This window comes from Sphaerodactylus townsendi, linkage group LG01 (genome assembly GCF_021028975.2).
Source record: "Sphaerodactylus townsendi isolate TG3544 linkage group LG01, MPM_Stown_v2.3, whole genome shotgun sequence".
Lineage (NCBI taxonomy): Eukaryota > Metazoa > Chordata > Lepidosauria > Squamata > Sphaerodactylidae > Sphaerodactylus > Sphaerodactylus townsendi.
The window spans coordinates 34,864,447-34,885,635 of NC_059425.1; the positions used below are offsets into that span (position 1 = coordinate 34,864,447).

At 42.2% G+C, this 21,189-nt stretch overlaps 1 protein-coding gene across 4 annotated transcripts in view; it reads right to left on the bottom strand.

Annotated features, from left to right (window-relative positions):
* Positions 1-21,189, bottom strand: part of SANBR (SANT and BTB domain regulator of CSR) — a 39,129-nt gene that overhangs the window by 12,202 nt on the left and 5,738 nt on the right. For 3 of the 4 annotated variants that reach the window (XM_048517781.1, XM_048517771.1, XM_048517789.1), the window contains 12 exons: positions 19,450-19,608; positions 17,090-17,276; positions 14,294-14,387; positions 12,665-12,903; positions 10,358-10,416; positions 8,897-9,057; positions 8,386-8,472; positions 8,171-8,281; positions 3,763-3,886; positions 3,258-3,410; positions 998-1,143; positions 748-847 (listed from right to left, as the gene is read on the bottom strand). In XM_048517781.1, coding sequence (XP_048373738.1) covers positions 748-847; positions 998-1,143; positions 3,258-3,410; positions 3,763-3,886; positions 8,171-8,281; positions 8,386-8,472; positions 8,897-9,057; positions 10,358-10,416; positions 12,665-12,903; positions 14,294-14,387; positions 17,090-17,276; positions 19,450-19,602 — 1,614 coding nt within the window. In that variant the 5' untranslated portion in view covers positions 19,603-19,608. The remainder of the gene's footprint in view (positions 1-747; positions 848-997; positions 1,144-3,257; positions 3,411-3,762; positions 3,887-8,170; positions 8,282-8,385; positions 8,473-8,896; positions 9,058-10,357; positions 10,417-12,664; positions 12,904-14,293; positions 14,388-17,089; positions 17,277-19,449; positions 19,609-21,189) is intronic. The other variant, XM_048517797.1, reaches the window with a different exon arrangement.

The following is a 21,189-nucleotide window of genomic DNA, read 5'->3' on the forward strand; positions in this document are numbered from 1 at the left end:
TTCTGAGATTAGGTGGGTGGCAACCCGGAGAGGGGCCTCTCGGTCACAGCTTCAAAGCTCTGGAGCTCTCTCCCCATTGGTCCCCTTCAGTTGCCACCTTCCACCAGAGTGAAGGCTTTTTTGTCTCATTTGGCAGTACCTCAGTGATCCCTCCTTCCAGCCCAGTGTTTCAATTGCTGTTTTTATGTCTTGGTATGCATTTTAGCTCTGGTTTTAATTAATTATTTTTGTTGGTTCTAAAATATTGATTTTATTGTGTATGTTTATATTTGTCAGCTGCCTTGGTGGGACTTGTGAGGGCAGAAAGATGGGATATAAATGTCATAAATAAATTAATAAGTAGCCTTTAACTCTCAGGAGCAGGCTTAGATCCTAGTAGGCTGTTGGGAGGAAAGAAAGTCAAAACCTCCCTCTATTTGTGGGAGCTTGAGAACCAGTGTGGTGTAGTGGATAGCATGGCAGATTAGGACCCAAAGTGATCAGGGTTTGAATCCGCACTCCTACCATACAAGTTCACTGGGTGATCTTGGGCCTGTAACAAATTCTCAGCTTGGTCTACCTCACAGGGCTGTTGTGAGAAAACGAAGGAGGGGAGAACGATGTTCTAAAAGTCACGTTGAGTCCGAAATGTGGAGAAAAGTCTGATAGAAATAAATAAATGCAAATTCTTGGGTCTCTCCCATAATCAAGCGCTGGAACTACTGGGAAATGACAGGTATAAAAGGCAGTGGGGAAATTGTTACTCACAGCATTAATTTCTCCTGTTTTGGGACCCCACGGTGAATTTGGCTCCAAAAGCACATCACATTCAATACTCTTCTCTTCACACAGCCCAATTCCAGAATCACTTAAAAGAAGCAATGGTTTAGGAATGTTATGGACTACAGTTTTATGGATACCACAGAAGATTACACAGCTGAGGACGCCTCAATCAGGGAATTATTTTACAAAGAAATTAAAATTGTACAACAAACCCTAACACGCATCTCTGTCTTACCTGTTTTGATCTTTTTCAAAAGGCACAACTATGACATTTCTATGCTGACACAGGTCTTTCAGTATCTTGGCAATCCGATATGGCATAGCATCCCCACCTTCGCCTCCAGCAGGGAGACCGATCACATGATCCCTCACTTTACACCCCTTTCATTCAGACAGAAAAGACACACAGAAAGAGAGGTTCTAGGTTAGACAAAGGATCCGCAACCTAGATTGCTTTTTACCCTGCCTTTCTTTTGGCCTCAAAGTAGCCAGTCCAAGTTTGACCATTTGGAAGTGACACCTAACTATGGTCAAGCTCTATCTTTTTACAGAAGGAACAAGTACAGTTACTTTACATACCGGGTTTACATATAAGTTTAAATTGGCCTTGGAAACCACAGTTGTCAGGCATGTTCTATGGACAATATTTTTCTGAAATCCCTACCTGCAGTTTGAATCAGCCAATGTAACAAGAATTGTGGATTTTGACAACCTTCACTACCCCTGAAAGTAACTGGCTCATCAACTGGAACAGAGAAAGCTGTGCACTGTGTGGGCCAAGGAGCAGGGGATTCCTTTATCTTACACTACTTGCTCCAGACTTACAATTGGAATCTTATGACTGAGATACAATGAAAACCTTGCTATAGCAGACATATATCCTCTTCCTCTTGGTATACATTAGGACAGCAGATCAACCTCTTACTGAAGATTCTAATTTTGTGTGAATACCCAAGTCAAGGACGTAGGTAAAGGGGCAATGGGGTTTCCGGCTAAACCCCACACAGCAGCGTCTGAAACTCCGCCCATTTGTGGTTTTTTGTATTTTAAAGTGTTTTTTCAGTTTTTGGCCTGCAGGGGGTGCAAGTTTTTAGGCTAGCAGCACCAAAATTTCAGGGATTTTCTGGGAGACTCTCCTGATGATACCACCCAAGTTTGGTGAGGTTTGGTTCAGGGGGTCCAACGCTATGGACTCCCAAAGGGGGTGCCCCCATCCCCCATTGTTTCCAATGGGAGCTAATAAAAGATGGGGGCTACACCTTTGGGGGTTCATAACTTTGGACCCCCTGAACCAAACTTCACCAAACCTGGGTGGTGTCATCAGGCGAGTCTCCTAAATATACCCTGAAAGTTTGGTGCTGCTAGCTTAACAATTGCATCCCTGACAGAAGGCACCCCCCAAATTTCCCCAGATTCTCCTTTTAAATCCACCCCTTTCGGCATGGATTTAAAGGGAAAATCTGAGGTCCCCAGTTTAAACATTGAAAGTGATGCTGTTTTAGGTGTGGGATAATCCACCCCAAAACAGCATCACTTTCAATGTTGTTTTAACTGGGGACCCCAGATTCTCCCTTTAAGGTGGATTTAAAAGGAGAATCTGGGCTCCCTAGTTTAAACACCATTGAAAATGATGCTGTTTGGGGGTGGATTCCAGCATCCCACCCCCGAACCTACCCCATAAAAAATCTATACCTATGTCCCTGACCCAAGCGCTATTTGAAGTTATTTTTGCAAATCCATGCATCTCAGTCATAAAGGTTATAAGAAACATTATTTCTAGCTGGATTGTTAGATGTTTTGGTTTTGACCACTGAGGAAAGCCATTTGGCTGAAATGCGTCCGGCCAGCGTCAAAAATTGTCTAGTTATACCTATTTGTGCTATGTATGCTTAAGAGAATATTTGTAATGTAGGATATTATGGCCCCTTAAAATATATTGATGGTTTTAATTTGTAATAAATATATATTTTTCTTTATCTTTATAATTTTGAAATTAGGGGGTGTTTGTTTAAATTTCCTTGACCTTCAGATACTGCTGCACACCGCCCAGAGCCCTTCAGGGGTGGGTGGTATATAAATTCAATTATAAATAAAATAAATAAAATACTGAACACCATAAAATGATGGCCAGAAGACTGACCAACTTGGGACAGCTTCTATCCCTACAATATTTCCTAAATGTGACCCTAACCTGTAATACAACCATTCTCTGGCAAGGTAATAATACACATAGGATGCTGGCTCTGATCCATCAGAACTTGGCTTTATGTTCCTAGGGCAGTGAAACCACAATGTGATGAAATCCCAACATTTTTCAATTTCCTTTGATTAGCTGCATAGGAGGAAATAATGCTACGATCAAGGAAAGGCATCAAAGTAATGCGGAGGGATGGGTATAACACCACCTCTCTGCTGCAACTTGGCTCAGGTTTGTTCCCTCTACACAGTGCAAGAAACTAATGGGATTTTTTTAGAGTCTTCTCCCAAACACCTACTTTTGGAAGTGGAGCAGGATCAAATCTAAGAACCTTTTGGTTACAGCAGGAATAGACTCCAGTGCCAGAGGAACCAAGAGCACTTGCCACGCCCGGGTAGAGAACTGGCTGAGTGTGATACCGGCAATGTGAAAATTCAGTACAGAGGAATGTCTGTAAGAGAGGTGAAGTAAGAAAAAACATCAACACCACTCAAAAAGTAACTTTTCCAGCTTGAAAATCTATTCCTAATCATGGAGATATGTAGTGGCTACTGATTGGACACCATGATGTACAAATTAAGAGCAGTTTTTAAGAAGGAGGGGGAAGGGGAAATGCAATAATGAAACAACCCTCTATATAACCTCAGAATGGTTTGCAAAATTCAGGTGGTCATATTGTCTGGTATTCATCCCTGCCCCGAGTGTTCAAACGTTTAGTTCTACAGAACTGAAGAAGAAATGTTTTCTAAGCTTTGGGAGGAGAATCAGGAGCCCCTCCCTCCCCCATACCCAAACTCACTCACTTGATTACATCTCGAACAGGTCAGCCAATTGATAGTTCCCCAAAGACGCCAGTACACATCTCGCCAAGATTTCAGTTCTTCGAAAAGACTCAGCAAGTATTCATGGATTTCCCAAGATTTGTCTCTGTGTATAGAGTCAACCAATCAATCAGATGGACCAGAGAGAAAAGGATACTTTAGCTCTTAAATTGTCACTAGTAACAGTCCTCCTTCCCCAACACAGTTACGCACATGGAAAAAATGAAAGCAAGATAGTCTTAACAATGTAGCCCTAAAATACATTTCTGGGAGGAAGTCCCACTGAACAGACAAGAGTAGGATTTTTAGCGGACTTATCTTAGATGTTTCTGACTGGAGAATCTGCTGGCCTGGTGAATTCTCTTTCTACTTGCCTACCGGACAGTGGTCCAGATAATGGGATATTCGCCTATCCATCTATTAAGAGGCATGGGGTTTTTAAAAGAAGGAAGAATCGGCTGGGGCTGCACCAGGAGGCACTTCCCTACATCCCAAGGGCCCCAAAATAGCTCATCATGTTACATGTAATGTGGGGCTACCATCATAGCTACAAGAGCAATAGAGAAAGGTTTAGTTGATGTGACAAACCCAAATGATAGCACGCAGTACTGATATTTATTTATTTACTGTTTTTATAATTTGTCCCTCTCAAAGTGGACTGCACTGTAGAAGTTGAGAAGAGAGCACTTGCTGCTATGACCATCAGGAAACTGTTCCAGATGGTCCTGACTGGGACACTTAGAAAGATCACTGAAATCAAGAGTGGTCATAAATGTCATATGGGAGCCATCTGGTGGGGATGGGTCCTATGGTTTCCATTTGGAAATGAATGATTAGGAACTTCATTATGCTGCTTAAGAATGGCTTTTGGCACTCCTCATGGAGAGGAACCAACTCTAGAACCAACAAAATATGAACAAATACACCCTGCTATTGTTGGTTGGAAGAAACTGGTGCCTGTCAGGAACAGCCTCTTGACTGCTTCAACCCAACAAGTGTTCCAATGTGGTTGCTGAGAAATCGATGTTGTGGCACTCTGATGAATGCCAGGGAGTATCTAAGAAAGACTGTCTTCCCTACTGTTAATCTGATCCTGTCAGGCTCCAGTCAGTTCTTATAATAATGCCCAGTTCTGATAAGAAACATCCATACAAGGAAACATCCAGTCAGGAAGATTCTTTTCAGAGCTTCCTTTAGGCAGGAATAAGCTGGAATTTTTGCTAGGAGCCTTGGGTTTAATTGCTTGGAGGCCTTTGAAGAGCTAGAAGCAAACGTCTAGACATGTTCTGGTGCAGATGAGATCCACGGCATGCCTGGCAGTGGCAAAAATGAAGAAGTCCTCCAGCTATAAAGGATGTGGATGACTATTTGCAAGAAACAGGCACCAACTTTTACTCCTGCCAACAACATGAAAAAAGTCCACTGTGATAAATGTCAAACAGGCTGAGGTGTCAAAGAGGTCACCGATGATCTTTGCTAGTGAGTCAGACAGTTGTTCTTGTTGCTTGGATTGTAACTAAGCTGTAGAGAAACACTGGCCATCCAGGAGGCATCAGATGCAGACCTGATCACAGCTGAATTACTCTGGGATCTTTAAAAAAAAGACAAAATCACACTAATCTCTGGCCTGGTAATCTACTTCTTCCACCACCAAAGACATCGGGACCTTAAATCCTGCCGGGAAGGAATGCAGTGTTTCCAGGTGTCTACCTCTTTAGGAGGAGTCCAAGATAAGAAAATTATCTCTTTGAAACTCTAAGACATAGATAGGTACAGCCTTTGGGACCTAAATACTTCCAGAGGTAAATTCTTCCACTCTGTGCATGGGGCTTCTGATAATGAAGGTTGGATGCTAGGAGACAAAAGAATCTTGAGAATAAATGTGGACAAAAATAAGGAAAAGTCAGCTAAGCACAGAGGTATCTTTAGCCACTGAAGTACCTCCCCAGACTCCATGAACAAGTCAAAATCCTCAGTTCAAACTCTAATAATCGGGGTTGTGCTATCACACCTGTGGAATGTCTGACAATTATTAAGCAAAGGCAAAATAGGCAACAATCAAAGTGTAAGACCCCTTTTCAAATCTTCTTCTTAAGAGGCAAGAGCTATTGTTAAAGGGAACTGGAAAGAAACTGCCTAAAGGGCCCTCAAGCTTGCGGGGGGTGGGGGGGAGCAGTATCTGAGCCCCAACAGGTACTTGGAGGTCGAGAAAATAGCTCATGGAATTCCTGGTTTCGGTTGAGAAAGTCAGTGGGTCAAATGAAATTGTGAAGATTTCTTTCAAGAGAAGACAGTCCATTATATCTTCAGCAAACAATCTCAAGTCCATACCATTCCAACATATCACCTTCTTTTGTCTTAGAACTCTACTTAACCCTATGTCTGTGAAGAAGAGCAAGGGAGAGAATAGAAACTAGAGGGAAAAGAGAGAGGCTGATAGGGAAGAACATCCATTTTCCTAGTTCTATGCTTTTTGAAGGAAAGTAATTTATTGCGGGGTGGGGGTGGGGGGATCAGAGCATCCCATTTTGCTGTATGCCCCATTTCAACTCATGATTCAGAAAATGAAAAATGATATTTTGCTGCCCTCTTGTGGTGAGCTCCTTGAATGCACAAAAAGAGGCATAAAAGAGAAGAGAAAATCCAGCTTAGGTCTTGATTGATTGACAACCAATTGTAAGAAAAGGACAGAAGCCGGGTCTCCTGTCATGTAGAACAGGGGAGAAGATGTGCAGAACCCAGGGGGAAAAACCTTAGTAACAAGTTCATCTCAAAAACATCCCAAATAGTCTGGAGAATAGGCCATGCCTACCTGGGGCACAAATAGGTAGCTAGCACCAAATGCTGCTGTTAAAATAACCAGTGCCTAACCCCTCAAAATGGAACTAGGTGATCAAAGCCAGAAAAGAGGCACTTTCTGCCTCCCTCAGGTATGAACAAAGGTCCCAGGTGCCAAACATTCCCTGACAACAGTCCTTAATACTGTCTTCTTCCACAGGATTCCATGGGGCAGTAAACCCATGGTCAGCTGTGGAGGGTCACGTGACTGCCCAGGACTCAACCTCCCCTTCAGGTTTCAAGACTGAGGGAGAAAGGCGAGACCCAGCCATATGAGGCTGTCTCACTGTTCCTACAGCCAGCTTAAAAATCCTCCAGATAGCAATAGTCCCTAACAAGTGTCTAGGCAGAGAGGACAGACCAGAAGGAATCTGTGACGATGCACTGACAGAGGCCAGGGGAAAAAAGATTGCTCCCAAGGAGAAAATGGGAGGTGCCTACTAGTCTTGCCCTTGCCAGCTTTTCCTTCTATAAAGAACGTGTCTCCAAAGCAGAGAAAGAGATCACTCCATCATGTGGATTACTGGAGGGCACCAAGTAGGGGAAAAGAGTCTTCCTGAACTAGTTCCAGTCCTTTTTGCAGAGAGCAGTGAGAACAGAACTTTCCCACCTTGAGAGCTGACATTCTGTTCTCTCCCTCATCTTATTTAACACCTACCTAGTACTACTTAGCAAGACAGACATCAGCTTTGGAATTGGTTATCATGAATATGCTCATGATTCCCGGCTATATATTTTTGTTGAAGCCTCTGGAAGCAGCTGTTTCAGTCCTGGGGAGATGACTGAATGCTACCATCAAGCGCTTAAAGGAAAACAAGCTAAAACTGAATCCAGATTAGATGGAGATAATGCTGGTTGATAAGGCTGATAAAGTTGAGCTTTGGAGGGAGCTCTTTACCAGCTTTAGAAATGGCGCCTCCTGTGTTAACAGACACTTTCAACAACGTGGGAGTATTCTTGGACCTGACTTTGCTGTTGGAAAAGGAAGTTGGTGCTGTTACCAAGAGTGCTCCCCCACCAAGATTAATAAACTGCACTAACGTCAGATATGCCTCTGAAGATGGCAGCCACAGATGTGGGCAAAACGTTAGGAGCAAAAACTACCAGATTATGGCCACCTCCTGGAAAACAACAGTTTGAAGAAAGTTAGACTGATCAGTCACAAGTGCTTTTGGGGCTGCAACTTCACTTCTTTGCAAGAGTCTGCCCCATATAATCTTTGCTTTCTTTGATGACAGTCAGTAAAGCACAGCTACTCTGGTAGGTTGATCATTTTATTAGTTTTAAATGGTGGTTTTAGATTTTAAACAGTTTAGGGCAGATTGTCTAATATTATTGTTGTAAATTACTTTGAGTGGTAAATGAAAGACTGGATATAAATGGCTTCAAAAATAATCAGATTTTTTAGAGCACTCAATGGATTGGGGTGTATGTGTCAAAGTCTGGAAGATTTGACACAGAGTGCTTAAACAGTATACAAGTTAAAGCATTTATCCCAATATAAATTAAAACGTAGAACACCATAATCCTACACAGTATTCCAATGATGCACCTTATGTGAACATAGATAATATTTCCATGCTGATCCACGTTGATCTTTCCGGGAATACATGGGATTCTTCTTTCTGTTTCCTTAATTAGAAGTTTCTTACACAAACAGCACCTATTCAAAAATATGAAATTACTGCATAAAATTGGCACCACTGATTTTTCCATGGAGAAGAGGAGCATGCCAAGGTAAGATGAGATGCGGGGGAGGTACTGTACCTATATAGTGTTGCTGCATTGCCCTGAGAATCTGGATTCTGGTACTCGGGATCGAACAACCTTTCTATCTTCTTGCAAAACAGTTTGCTGTCAGTAGTAAGCAGAGAAGAAGGATTTTTTTAAAAAATGGAAAACACAATTAACATCCTCAAATAAAAAAAAACTGGTTTAAAGGGAAAAGGAAAATATAAGCACTTCTCTACAAGCTGCAGTAAGAGAATTTAAAAAGTTGAGTCTCCACAGAGTTTCTGGTCTGTTCTCCATTCCCAAAATATGGGATACCTATGAAGTTAAAGACATGTCTCAGTGAAGCAAGAGGCATGCATAGATTGCTGTGGTCACTGGCTGAATAATTTTTAAAAATTATCTAATAGCCACAGGCTTGGAGATGACCCATATAATATTTCTTTTTCACCCACCACAGGTGGCTGTGAATAATGCTAATAGAAGACATAAGGGCAGATGACAAGCTGCTGTAAGAAAAGAACAGTAATGGAATAAAAAGCACCACCTCTTAAATTTATCTCTCTTGTCCTTCACCTCCTCCACTTCGTTATGTGTGAAGAGATCAGCTATGCGTGTCAGGAGATTAGCATTGATACAGTTCATGTTGCATGGCGTGGCTACGATAGCGCTCATATTTTTGTGGCAATAGTGAATGCATTTTTCCACCTGGGAAAAACAAAACAAAAATAATGTGGATGATGCAGTTAGTAGCCTAAAGAGAGATCAAGGAGTCATAACATGGGTGGATCTGGATAAAGTAAACCAAAGCAATTCGGAGATGCCCTTCCCAGCCAGGCATAAAGCCGCAGAAATATATAGTAGAAAGATCCATATAAACGAAACCACAAGAGTGGACCAGTGAATAGTGGAGGGAAGCCAAAATATGTCCCACTTCAAAAACAGTAGCTAAGTGGGCCTTTGAGAAGTGAAGGGGCTCAGACCCTGGAATTCAAGCACTGCAAAGGAGGTGTGACTAAAAGGAATTTCCTTATCAAGAGGCAGAAAACCTCTGAATACTCATGGCTAGGAGACAACATCAAAGAGCCTTGCTGGTTGGCTTCTGGGACAACGGGTTGCCCCCTGTGCAATACAGGACACTGGACTAGGCTGACCAATTGACTGATCTAGCAGGACTCATCTTACATTCTTATGAACATTATGAATATGAACACCTTACATTCTTATAACACGAATGGTGGGGTGGGGGGGAGTAAAGCACATTTGAAGCCAGAAAAGAGAGGTTTAGCAGTCCCTCCAACTGCAATTCAGTATGCATAAATTACAACTACTCCCATATTAATACTTTCTGCTTAGGTTAGGACAGGGGGCCAAACCATGGCTCGCAAGCCACATGCAGCTCTTGCCAGGAATGCTTGAAGTGTCGATTTCTGCCTGTTCCATTCTGTGAGTCTTTGCTTCTGGCTGCAATGCCAGGCATGGCGAGCCGATTCTTCACTCAGCCTCCCTGGCTCTCCCACCCCCTTCCATGCTTATGAGGGCTTCGTGAGGAAAGCTGAGTGGAGGAATTCACTCAGTTTCCCTCCCTGTCCTGCCACTTTCCAAGCCCGTGAAAGCTTCTGGGGCTGCTGAGTGGAGCCATCAGGGATAAAATGTGCATATAACAATAAAAACATATCCGTAACATTTGTTCATATCTTGTGGCTCTCAAACATCTGTAGTTTATTCTCTGTATTTCTGAGGTTAAGTTTGGCCACCCCCAAGGTTAGGATTTTCTCTGGCATATCTCAGTTGTCGCAATGTTGCTATTAACAATAAGTCAACGCTGGTAGAAAAACTCATTTTTTGTGGTGCCCATAGTTTCTTAAATGGAGGCAATGCTATCACAGAGATCACGTACATGGATGCTTAAGGAAACATTGGATCACATGGACTAACTCCATGGGAAATGTACTGCATGACCCAGAACTTCTATGGCTCACAATTTCCAGTATGTCTGCATACTCACCAAGGAATCCATCTTCAGGAATTCTGAGGAGATGAGAATTGAAATGACATTGCTTGGCTCTAAAAAGTGAAGCAACAGAACGAGATGAAAAGTTGGTTAAGAGTAACTAAAGTTCACGCCGCATGATTTGTAAAAAGAAACACTACAAGAGATTTTCTGCATCACAAAATTCCATAAGTCAGGAATGGGCAAAAGACAGTGGGAACTGGGTTCAGTCTCTTTTGTAGAACTAGAACATATCTTGACAGGGTGTTTTTTGACAATAAAAGCAGACTTTTTCATTCTAGGCACATCAGAACCCGAGTAACTCTCTACCTTCTTATGTTTCAGCCTACCATCACTAGTTATTCAGAGGGGATTAACATAACACCTGTTTAAAAAACCCACTTCCTGCTTGGTCTATACATAGAGCGGAATGAGGTAAAAGACTTCTCAGGTAGTAGAATGGATACATCACTTTATATTGAACAATAAGATGTGGGGGGGGGAGGTCAGGCTGAGAGAAATCCTACTTTCAGTGCCTACCCTCATAAAGATTTTCCTGCCAGTAGAAAGTCACCATAGCAGAAAACAGATTAAATCATTTTAAAACTCAAAATGCGGAGGGTGGTGGTAGTGGGATTTGCAGGGAATATTTCTGAAGGCGGGAGGAAGACAGCAAAAAATGAGACCACTCCTCTACCACAGCCAGAAGTGGTATAGTCCTATCCATCTTCTGCCTCAGGTGTAGACTAGGCCTCAGAATAGATTATACTGACTGCTAATCTTGTGCTTTGTGCAGAAACAAGTTTGAAAGTGGGGAAAAATCAAGCTATTGAATTTAAATCTTGAATAATTTCATGGAATGCAAGTTCAAGTTTGACGGCAGATTTTCTTTCGAAGGTATTGATTGAAAGGTTGGAATTAACCTAAAAATCAACTTTGAGCTTTTGGTTTTTTTGAAGGCTGAGTGAAAACATGGAAAAATTTACTTTTTTGTGCCTTGAGGACCAAAACAGATATTAAGGTGGCAGAACTATTTCATTAAACACAGATGTCCCTTAATGCCTTTAAGTAGGGATCTAGTTTATAGCCAATGAGACATGAGGTGAGGAATGATGAACTCTACCTGCGCCTGCAGTTTGTAGCGGAGCTAGGTTACAGGCAGGGAGTACCTTAGCACACCTACCACTTGAACATCCCCTTTGCTCTTAAAAACCATACATAACAGGAAGAGTCTTGCTAGATCAGACTGATAGTCCATCTAGTGACAGACACAATTTATGCACAACTGGGGCAGATACAGATTTCCACACAGTGGCAGCAAGTGTGCCATTGTCTCATCTAGCTTGGCTGTGAGATATCAACAGCTCACTAGGGAACAATATAACTATGTGGAAAAAAAACCCACTACAAGATGATTCTTGGAAAAGAAATAAGTACACAAGAGGAAACAACTGAAAATAAGACCTGAGCACTTAGACATCCCAATAATTTAAGTGAGAAACTAGTTCAGCATGTTTTTCCTCACTGAAACCAATGCAAGAATTACAAGCCTCTAAATACTTCCTGGATTGCAACCAAGTGATAATACTAAAATTAAGATTTTATGTCATCCTTCAATATATAAACCTATTTACATTCTCACTTCTTTCTGAACTCTTTTACAGCAATTCCAAGACTGGATATAATGAAGCATCCAGTGTTCAGACTATGTTAGTTAAGCATGAAATATTTCTTTAGTTAAATATGACTATTTATTTTAGTCTTGTATATTTAATTGGCTTTTACCATTGTTGCTGTACTCTCTGAACCTTCTCTGGTTTGTATGCTATTGTGAGTCCATTTTTGTAACAGGTTGCTGGACAGAAACTCCTCAACTGTCCAGTCATAGGCTCACATACTATTATTCCTTACTCCTGATTTTTAGAATGTGAATTTCCCCCTCTTCCTTTTCAGAGTTAACTATGGTTAGCATTACACATGCACTATTTTTAACATAAACCACAGTTAGTTGAAAATCAGCATTTGCAGCCATATTTAAAACCAGATTGCAAATTCTGGTGTGTGCAAACATACATGGCATTCCTGATCTAACCATCCCTAGGGAATCAAGCAGTGTGCTTTTGCACCAGACTAACGAACCCAACCTTTCCAGCCAACGTTGGTGTCTGCAGCTGTTATGCACTGGGCTTTTAGTAACCAATACAGAACAGTGCAGGGAAATTACCTTGCAAAGCAATTTTGCCTACAGACTTTTAGTCTGAATCAGAAGTCAGGCTTTTCAGAACGGCAATCTGCAGCAAAAATGAATAGATTTTCTTTTACCTAAGGCAGGGATTTCATGCACCTCATACTCCTTAGTGTTCCTTTTAACATATCTTATCAACCAGTTAAAGATGTGAACGTCACAGTGAACAGAAATGTCCACCTCTTCCCAGCGCTGGGCATCCATTGACAGATATTCAGCAAAGTACTTCATTTCAGAAATCAAAAGATCGCGTGGGCAAACAAAATCTTGCTTCAGATTTTTTGCTTCATCACACACATGGATCACCATATTTGGCCTTTGTTTGAAAAGAAACAAAAGTCACAGGGAGGAACGTTATTTTAGCTTATAGTCAGGAATAATCTCATTACCCTTCAATTACGTCTAGGTGCAACCTACATCCAGAAGAAAAAAAAATCACAGATGATGTCCTCTGCATACATTTATACGATAATTATACAGATAGGAGGAAAATTAATACATGACAAAAATATAAATTAAACTGGGACCAAAGAGGAACAACTTTGACGCACTGGGATAGTGTGCTAGGAGAATCTGCTAAATTTGGGACCAAATCTCAGCTTCTCTCAAAACTCATGGGGAAGGTTAGGCACAGGGAAGGCCAGTCTCTCAATTTTGGTATCTTCAGCTGAAAAGTGGGAGTATTTATCAGGATTGTGCAGATGCAACAGTTTCATAAAACAGAAAAAAGGGAAGAATGCAGCTGCAGGTGCATAATTCAATTTCCTGACAAACTAGACCTATAAGTCTGTCATGTAACAGTTTCCCATTTATTTTTTTAAAGCAGCCAAAGGAAGGAATAAAATGAAGGACAGCTGCTTAACTATTTCCCCTTGGCCTGTTATCTGGCTTCTCTTTCAGCTGTTGGTGGAAAACCACCTGGAAGAAATGATTGCGAGCGAAAAGGTTAAGTGCAAAATAACAAAAAGGCCTGTTGCCATTCCACTTCAACTCACCACCTCTGGAAACAGAATTGCATTATTTTTTAAAGAATCAGGAAACTCTTACATGTATTTGCTGTAATGTATACTTTGGCCCCAAGTTTTAAAAAAACCAAAACCTCCACATTTCTGGTCTATGGCTACAAAGGGTAGACTTCATTATCTGCAGGAAATCATGCTGAAATTTCCAGAGCCAAAGGGATGACTGGAAATATGTTCCACTGCTGGTGGGCAGCTTTAGCATAGCTCTTTGCCCATCACCATAGATGGCAAAAAGCAGCAAATGGATATGGAATCCTGTGCCAGGCAATCAGGATTAAATATTCCCCTCCCAAGATTGTGGGGAGAACCCAAACTGTGCATAGAGATCCCAGAGCTGCCCAGACCTCCAATTAGTTGAATGTTTAAAGATGGAAGACAGGACACTCGAAGACTCAACGATTTCCAGAGCCACAGTCAACAGCAATTTTAAGAAGAAATCTGCAAATTCTTTAGTAACTGTGCTTTTTCCAGATTTGAACATTTGTTTTCAAAAACTTAATCAGGGAATCAACTGAATAAGAGTGCCTTTTCTTTTTCCTTAGGGCCAACAATACCTGTTTCTTTCACAAACACCCCCAAACCCACCAAACACATATGTATACTTATATATGTGTGCAAGAAACAAAATTTCACAAATATCAGGGTTACCCTAGCTTTCCCAAAAGCAAACAACCATCCTCCTACCCTTGCGTTTCATCAGCATTTTCTCCACTTTTATGTGCAGGGCATTTCTCACTTTCTGAAGAGCAATTCCTTGAGGAAGCTACATTTGGCCTTCCTTAAATACAAGGGGGGAGAAAAAGCATTAGGACATCGTGGCAGTAAGATGGTGTTTCTAATATGTGTCTGGCAACGGGTGGTCCTGTGCCCAGAGGCAAGGGGGCCACTGCTGGAAGGAAATGTTTGCACACACTTTCTCAAAGGCAATCAAATCCACGCAAAGGGAGAGGATGACATGGAACCAAATCCTTTCAAATACAAGTGACTTGTCCAGGGAAAAAAAAGGTTGGGGAAGAAAAGCACCAGAGGAAGCATCTTACTAGCTACCTATTAAACTATATTTTCTCTCCTGGGCCATCCTGTCTATGGAAAGAGAAAAATAGGCTGCTGCGTCTTCTAACACTGGCAAACGGCTGCCCCGGAGAACAACATCCACACACTCTGCCCACAGCCCACTGAGCGCAAGTGCATGCACGTGTGCGCTTCTAACAAACTCTGTTCAACATGGCTATCTACCTTTTTCCTCCTCATGCACTGCCTGTTTCTTGTTTGAAGGTCAAAACAGGGAAGCCAGGATGTGTTTGTCTGGTAGACTTGTACTTTAATGTGTCTTGAACAAGCCAGCTAATGTTTTATTTACGGTTCAAAACATACCTTCCAAATATATAGTGACAAGATTTCTTTGACAGTACTGAGACAAACTCCAAAATCTGTGATGTCAATAAGATATCTACAGCAAACAAAAAAACAAACATCTTGGGCTAGCTCCCTATTTTTGGTGGGGGAAAGTATCCAGCAGGTTGTAACAGAATCGAATTTCTCTTGTGATTTGTCACCTGCCCTGGAAACACCTTTACAAGCTCCAAGTATCACTCTCCTGACATCTGTCGTCCGAGCTGTCTCAAGTGTGCATCATCTATCTGTCCTCTCTCACTCTCTTAGGGAGGGGCCGTGACTCTGTGGTAGAGCACATCCTACATGCAAAACCCCAAGTTCCATCTTGGATATCTCCAGCTAAAGCTCTCAGACAAGTGTTGGGAAAGATTTTTCTTGACCTAAGATCCTGGAGAATTCCTGTTCATTAGACAATGTTGAGCTAGGCAAACCAATGGCACAAGGGGCTCTTCTAAGGGTCTCTTCCTTGATCTGAGATTGCAAATGCCTTAACAGACCAGGTGATCGGGAGCAACAGCCGCAGAAGGCCATTGCGTTCACATCCTACATGTGAGCTCCCAAAGGCACCTGGTGGGCCACTGCGAGTAGCAGAGAGCTGGACTAGATGAACTTTGGTCTGATCCAGCTGGCTTGTTCTTATGTTCTTAACAGCTGTTTCCCAATTTGATGCAACTCTCTTAGGACTGTCCATATACCCACTCTTAGACTTTGGCTTTCTCTGCGCTCATTCCCATTCTCTGGGATTGTTTGCCAGAGCGGGTGCGAGGAAGCTTCCACTCCTTGCATATGAGAAGACATATAAGACAGCTTACGCTGAGAGCTATCTGATGGAGAATAAACTCTTTTTCTAAAATAGATCTGACTGTGTTTTTAACCTTGTGTTGTGTTATCATGTTCTGCTGTTTTGGTATCATTATAAACTGTTGTTCAGTCACCTTGAGTCCACAGAGGTAAGGCAGGATATTCATTTCAAACAAATGAATCAATACCGCCTCCATCACTTTCTCATTCTTATCGCTGTTTTTCTAGGCCAATTCATATGATCCTCATGAAATCTAGACTTAGAGTAGCAAAAGCCAAGAAAGATCTCTGCCTGAAACCCTGGATGCTTGCTGACAGCCAGAGGAGAACAATTATTTAGACTGGCCAAAGGTCAGGCTTAAGGCCAAACTTGTATAGGCAGCTCCAAAGAGGGGCAAATAATTCCACCGAGGCTGTTTCAGTTTGGGGAAAACAGCACACAGGGGAAGGCAGGAGCCACTCCCCTCCCCACAGTCCAGAGGCTAAACTGAGACCCGGCAGAGTTTTAAATGGATGTTCCCCACAGCTTCTATGAGGCTGCAGGAAAGCAAGTCATGTTCATGGAACATCTTGCATAGTTTGTCCCTCAGTAGAAGGCAGCTTCACACCAGTTCAGGGCCTTCCCTAACCCAGCATTAGTCCCTTTAACCTGAGACTGAACGTCTAAGATGCAAAGCATGTGCTCCATCCCTGTAGTAATCACCCTTCCCTCTCACATCAGAATGAGGCACCTTTATGGTGTTTTAACTGGCTTATGATCTATTACTACATGCTGAATCCTCATAAACAGCTTTCACAAGCCATAAAATATCAGGCTGCAATAAACCAGTTAATCCTTAAGGTGTCACATGACATCTCATTCACTTATCTAGAAGGGTCTTTGCAGGATGATAACACCAGCAGCTACTAAACTGATGCACAATCACCAACTTGCTTCTTTTGATGAGTAATGTGCCTTTAAAAACAGCCTCTGAAGCTCTCAATTATTTAAAAAACCGGTGGATTGTAAAGGTGCAAAAACGTTCTTCCTAAACTATAATCAGAATTACAAATGAATCAAAACCACACTGGAAGGGATAAAGGGACACTACCACATTTCTCTACTGTCAACACCAACTGGGTCAAGTAATAAAACACCTAGATGGACAGATCAATATTTTAAAAATGAACACCTGCACTTTGAGAATTAGCATCTGAATTTGCTGAATGCAGGTTTACCACAGCACTGCTTATACCATCTTTTTTGTCTCATGTGTTCTAGAGAAGAACCATCTGAAAACCTACCATTCATAGAAAGAGCATCTTGTTCTCTAGGAGGCGCCTGTAACTGTCCCTGGGCATCAAGAAGTGAGGATTTTATATAAGTGGCTAGTGTTTCCACAGGACTTCCACCACTGGCCATTAGTGGATTATAATGGTTATCAACTGGAGAATTTCCACTGCTTTTCAATTCGTCAAACCTTTTTGCACACTGTAAAAAGATAAACACAGGAGGTGCTCAGTGCTTGATCATGCAACTCAAAACAAAGCTGGAAAAAAATTCCAAGTTTGCCTCGGACATCCATTCTAGTGATGTAAGGCCGTTTACATCCTGATGCACGAATGGTCTGATACTGGTTACTAGTTTTTTGTTTAATGCCTGCAACTGAGATTTGAAAGTTGTTTTCCAACTCTGCATCAAGCAAAACCTGCAAACCTTTTTTGCTTATGTGGCATGGGCATGCAAATCCAAAATATTTGCACCAACGTATTTGCCTGCAGTACTGGCAATAAGGGATTTGAAGTAACCGACCAGACAACTGATACATCAAGTCCACTATTATCTGTTCTGAGTGGAAACAACTTTCAAAACTCACAAGAATTCGACTTCCTCACCCATGCAATACTAGATCCTTCTAGCAACTGAACATCCTGGTATAGGGGCTGAAACCGAAGCTACAGCTCACAAAGCACGTATTGGATCTTTTGTCCAAAGTGCAAGATGCAACACCAAATTTGAGACACTATGTTCAGGCAACAAATGTAAGCTATATCATTCCTTCAGGTCTTACTAGAAGGTTGCAAATTGGAACCATCCAATAACTATGTCCTAGTTCTGCCAAGCCAAATATATATCAGAATTCCTGGAGGGCGCTTGAGCATTTATCAGAACAGTACGTGGAGAAAATCCTTCAGTGGCAATCATCTTCCTCAGCACAGTATCTGCAAATGCACACCGGCACCAAGTCTCCCACAGACTGCCTGACAAGGGCAAAGAATCTTTAACTTCCAAGATCCTGTAAGGCATCAGTCTTCCTTCTTTCTTCTCACTTTCCTATGAAAAGGCAAAAGGGAGCAAATGGCTGTAGAATCAAACAAAGGCCCAAATCTCTGGTGGCAGCTAGAAAATGAGGCCCCTCTCAGATGTCTAAGCAGCACTCTTACAGGGATCTCAATACATTCATAGGCTCAAGAGAAGCCTGACTAATAGGTACCCACCACTAGTGAGGATTCAGTAAGGGCATCAAAGATAACACAACCCAAAGTCTCCTTCAGTACTGTTAAGCAAGGACATTATCACAGAAGGAGGCTCAAGTTTGATTCATCCTTCTATAGCACCATGACATCACAGCATTCCATAAACATCAGCTATAGAAGAAGACAAGACAGCCAAGTGACGTCACAGTGGATGGCTTGCTCCGCCTCCTTGCTCATCAAGTCCACTCTCTTTAGAAATCACAGAAGTGCCTGATAATTACAGGGAGGTCAGTGCTGCAGAAAACTCAGTGTAAGGTAACTGTCACAAACAATGCTTAAAATTGGCTTTGATTTCAGATGGAAGGAAGGCAGGGGCAGGGAACTCTTTCCACTTCATCAGTGTTATACAGTTTGAGCTGGCAGACTGAAACTGGTTTTTATTTGTAGTCTTCATCTCATCTTCCACCCTTATGTTAATTGTTGTGTGACTTTCCTTTGCTAAAAGGCAGGCAGTCCTATCCAAGCACCCAGGCGCCCAGCCGCAGTGCAATGGTTGTGCCACTACTCCCATAGAGGCTTTCTGGTGACATGGGAAGACACACACAGTGAAAAAGCCTGCCTGCCTCTGAGAATTCCCCATGGTTTCTCCTCCAGCCATGCCCCCAACCACCGGTGGTAACAGGGGCACTGGAAAGCTGGCACAATGTACAGCACAGAGAGCCGGGGAGGGCTGTGGTGGCTGCACATCAGCAGATTTACCCCTCCGCCAGGGCAAATGCCCCAAGGAGGGCAAATCCGCTGGACGGGTGCGTGCCACTACCACAGGCGGATCCCCCACACACACTTGGATGGGGCCATTAGAGACTTAGGTGTGTGCCTGAAAGCACAGCCATAAGACAGAGCTTCTTCATCTTCTGTCTTAAAACTGTAAGTATGAAAATATGATCTAAACATTGATGTTACAATAAGATGTTCACATTACAGCAGTGGGTTTAAGATCCAGAATGACAAATTCAAGATGGGCAACCCCCCATCCCCACCCCAGCTCTGTTAGAACTTTGGCAATAGAATAAGCATCTTGGGGAGATCATGGAGTTGTCTTCCTTGGTTATCCCATTCATCATCATGACAATATGCTACTGCTCTATACAAGATTTAGAAGCCAGGAAAAGACAAAGAAAACTTACTTCTTTGGATGAATAGCCTGGCACTAGCCTTGCCACACTTTCCCAGTTGATAGGCTGAGGAACCCCAATTAAAGAGCAGAGGATCATGTCCAAAACCATTTGATTAGTGTCATAAGGGAAATTATTGTTTTCAGAATATCCACGACTCATCATCAGGCACTAGAAACAGAGAAGCAAAAGACAGAAACAAAAACACATCATAAACTTGATAAAAGTTTTGCAGTGCTCTCTTTACAAAAAGGAACCAAAATCTTATGGGACTGTTCTGAGAACTTGGCTTTGCTTTGAGTTTGGGGAGAGAGGCAGTGCCACAGCCTTCCACAAAATAACTTATTCTTGAAAATTACATAGATCTCTTCCATACACTCACTTCTCATATAGACTTTTCTGGGGTTAAAGAGAAAAGAGTGCTGGCTGTGGAAAACGGAGGGTTACAGACACCCAGGCTCATTCCGCACATGCAGAATAATGCACTTTCAAACTGCTTTCAGTGCTCTTTGAAGCTGTGCGGAATGACAAAATCCACTTGCAAACAGTTGTGAAAGTGGTTTGAAAACACATTATTTTGCATGTGCGGAAGGGGCCCCAGTAACACTCCTTCCACAGGTCTACTGGGACATTTTTTTCTGAACCAGGACCTCTCAAAGGCCAGCTCACTCTGCAGCTGACAGAAGAAAAGAGAGACAGCAAAGCCTCTTTCAACAGTCTGGTTCCACCACCACCACCACCACCCCCCCCCCCGGTTTTTTTAAAAAGGTGAAGAGAGAAGATAAGACAGTTCTTGAAAATGATACTTATACAATAAGCACTTTATGTCAATGTTCTGCTGGATAAATCACTGAAAGAAAAGATGAGTCCACACCTGCATAATCATGTAAAGATATTAGTGGCTGTTTGAAACGGATTATATTTTCCGCTTGTTGTGCTGACTGCTGCACCCCTTCATTTTAGTCTGAGAGAGGTATAAATATTTGATATTGATGTGTCAGCACTGACATATGGTATATTCAGCTCATCAGACCGTTCAGATACATTTCATAGTAGCAGCCGGGTGAGGAGGGCAAGACCTACATTGATCTTTAGGTCCAATTACAGTAACAAGAAAGCATGACAAAAGACTAGCTGGCCGAGCAGTCTCTCAGCTTTTCAGAAACACGGGTTAAAGTTTCTGGCCTAGTAAAAATCATGGAAGCTTCTCCCTCTCTCAGAACTCTAGATCATGCTGACTGCAGTTTCAAAGAAGAAAGATAAAGAGATGAAAATCTGAAAAAAACGTGGCTGAAGTCATCGGGCCTAGAAGTTCCAAGAAGTGCCAGATTTAGATGAAAAGGGCATAAAGCATTTCACTTTTATTACAGTAATCCTTACAACTCTCAGGCAAGTTGTAGGAAAGACTATTGCAGATTAGCAGGTTGTGCTGCACAAGGTCACCCAAGGTGTTAACAGGGGAACTGAGATTAGAATTAGGGACTTGGCCATGCTTTTGAACATTACACCAACTTGTTCAGTGAAAAGGCTCAACAAGCGAAAAAAGCAGTACATAATCCAAAGAACTACACAGCTAGAAGATGAGGGTTCTGGATTTATACCCCACTTTTCTCAACCATAAGAAGTCTCAAAGTGGTTTACAAACTTCTGCCCTTCCTCTCTTCACAACAGACACCTTGTGAGGCAGGTGGGACCAAGTGAGTTCACAGAAAACTATGACTAGCCCAAGCTTACCCAGCAGACTTCATGTGT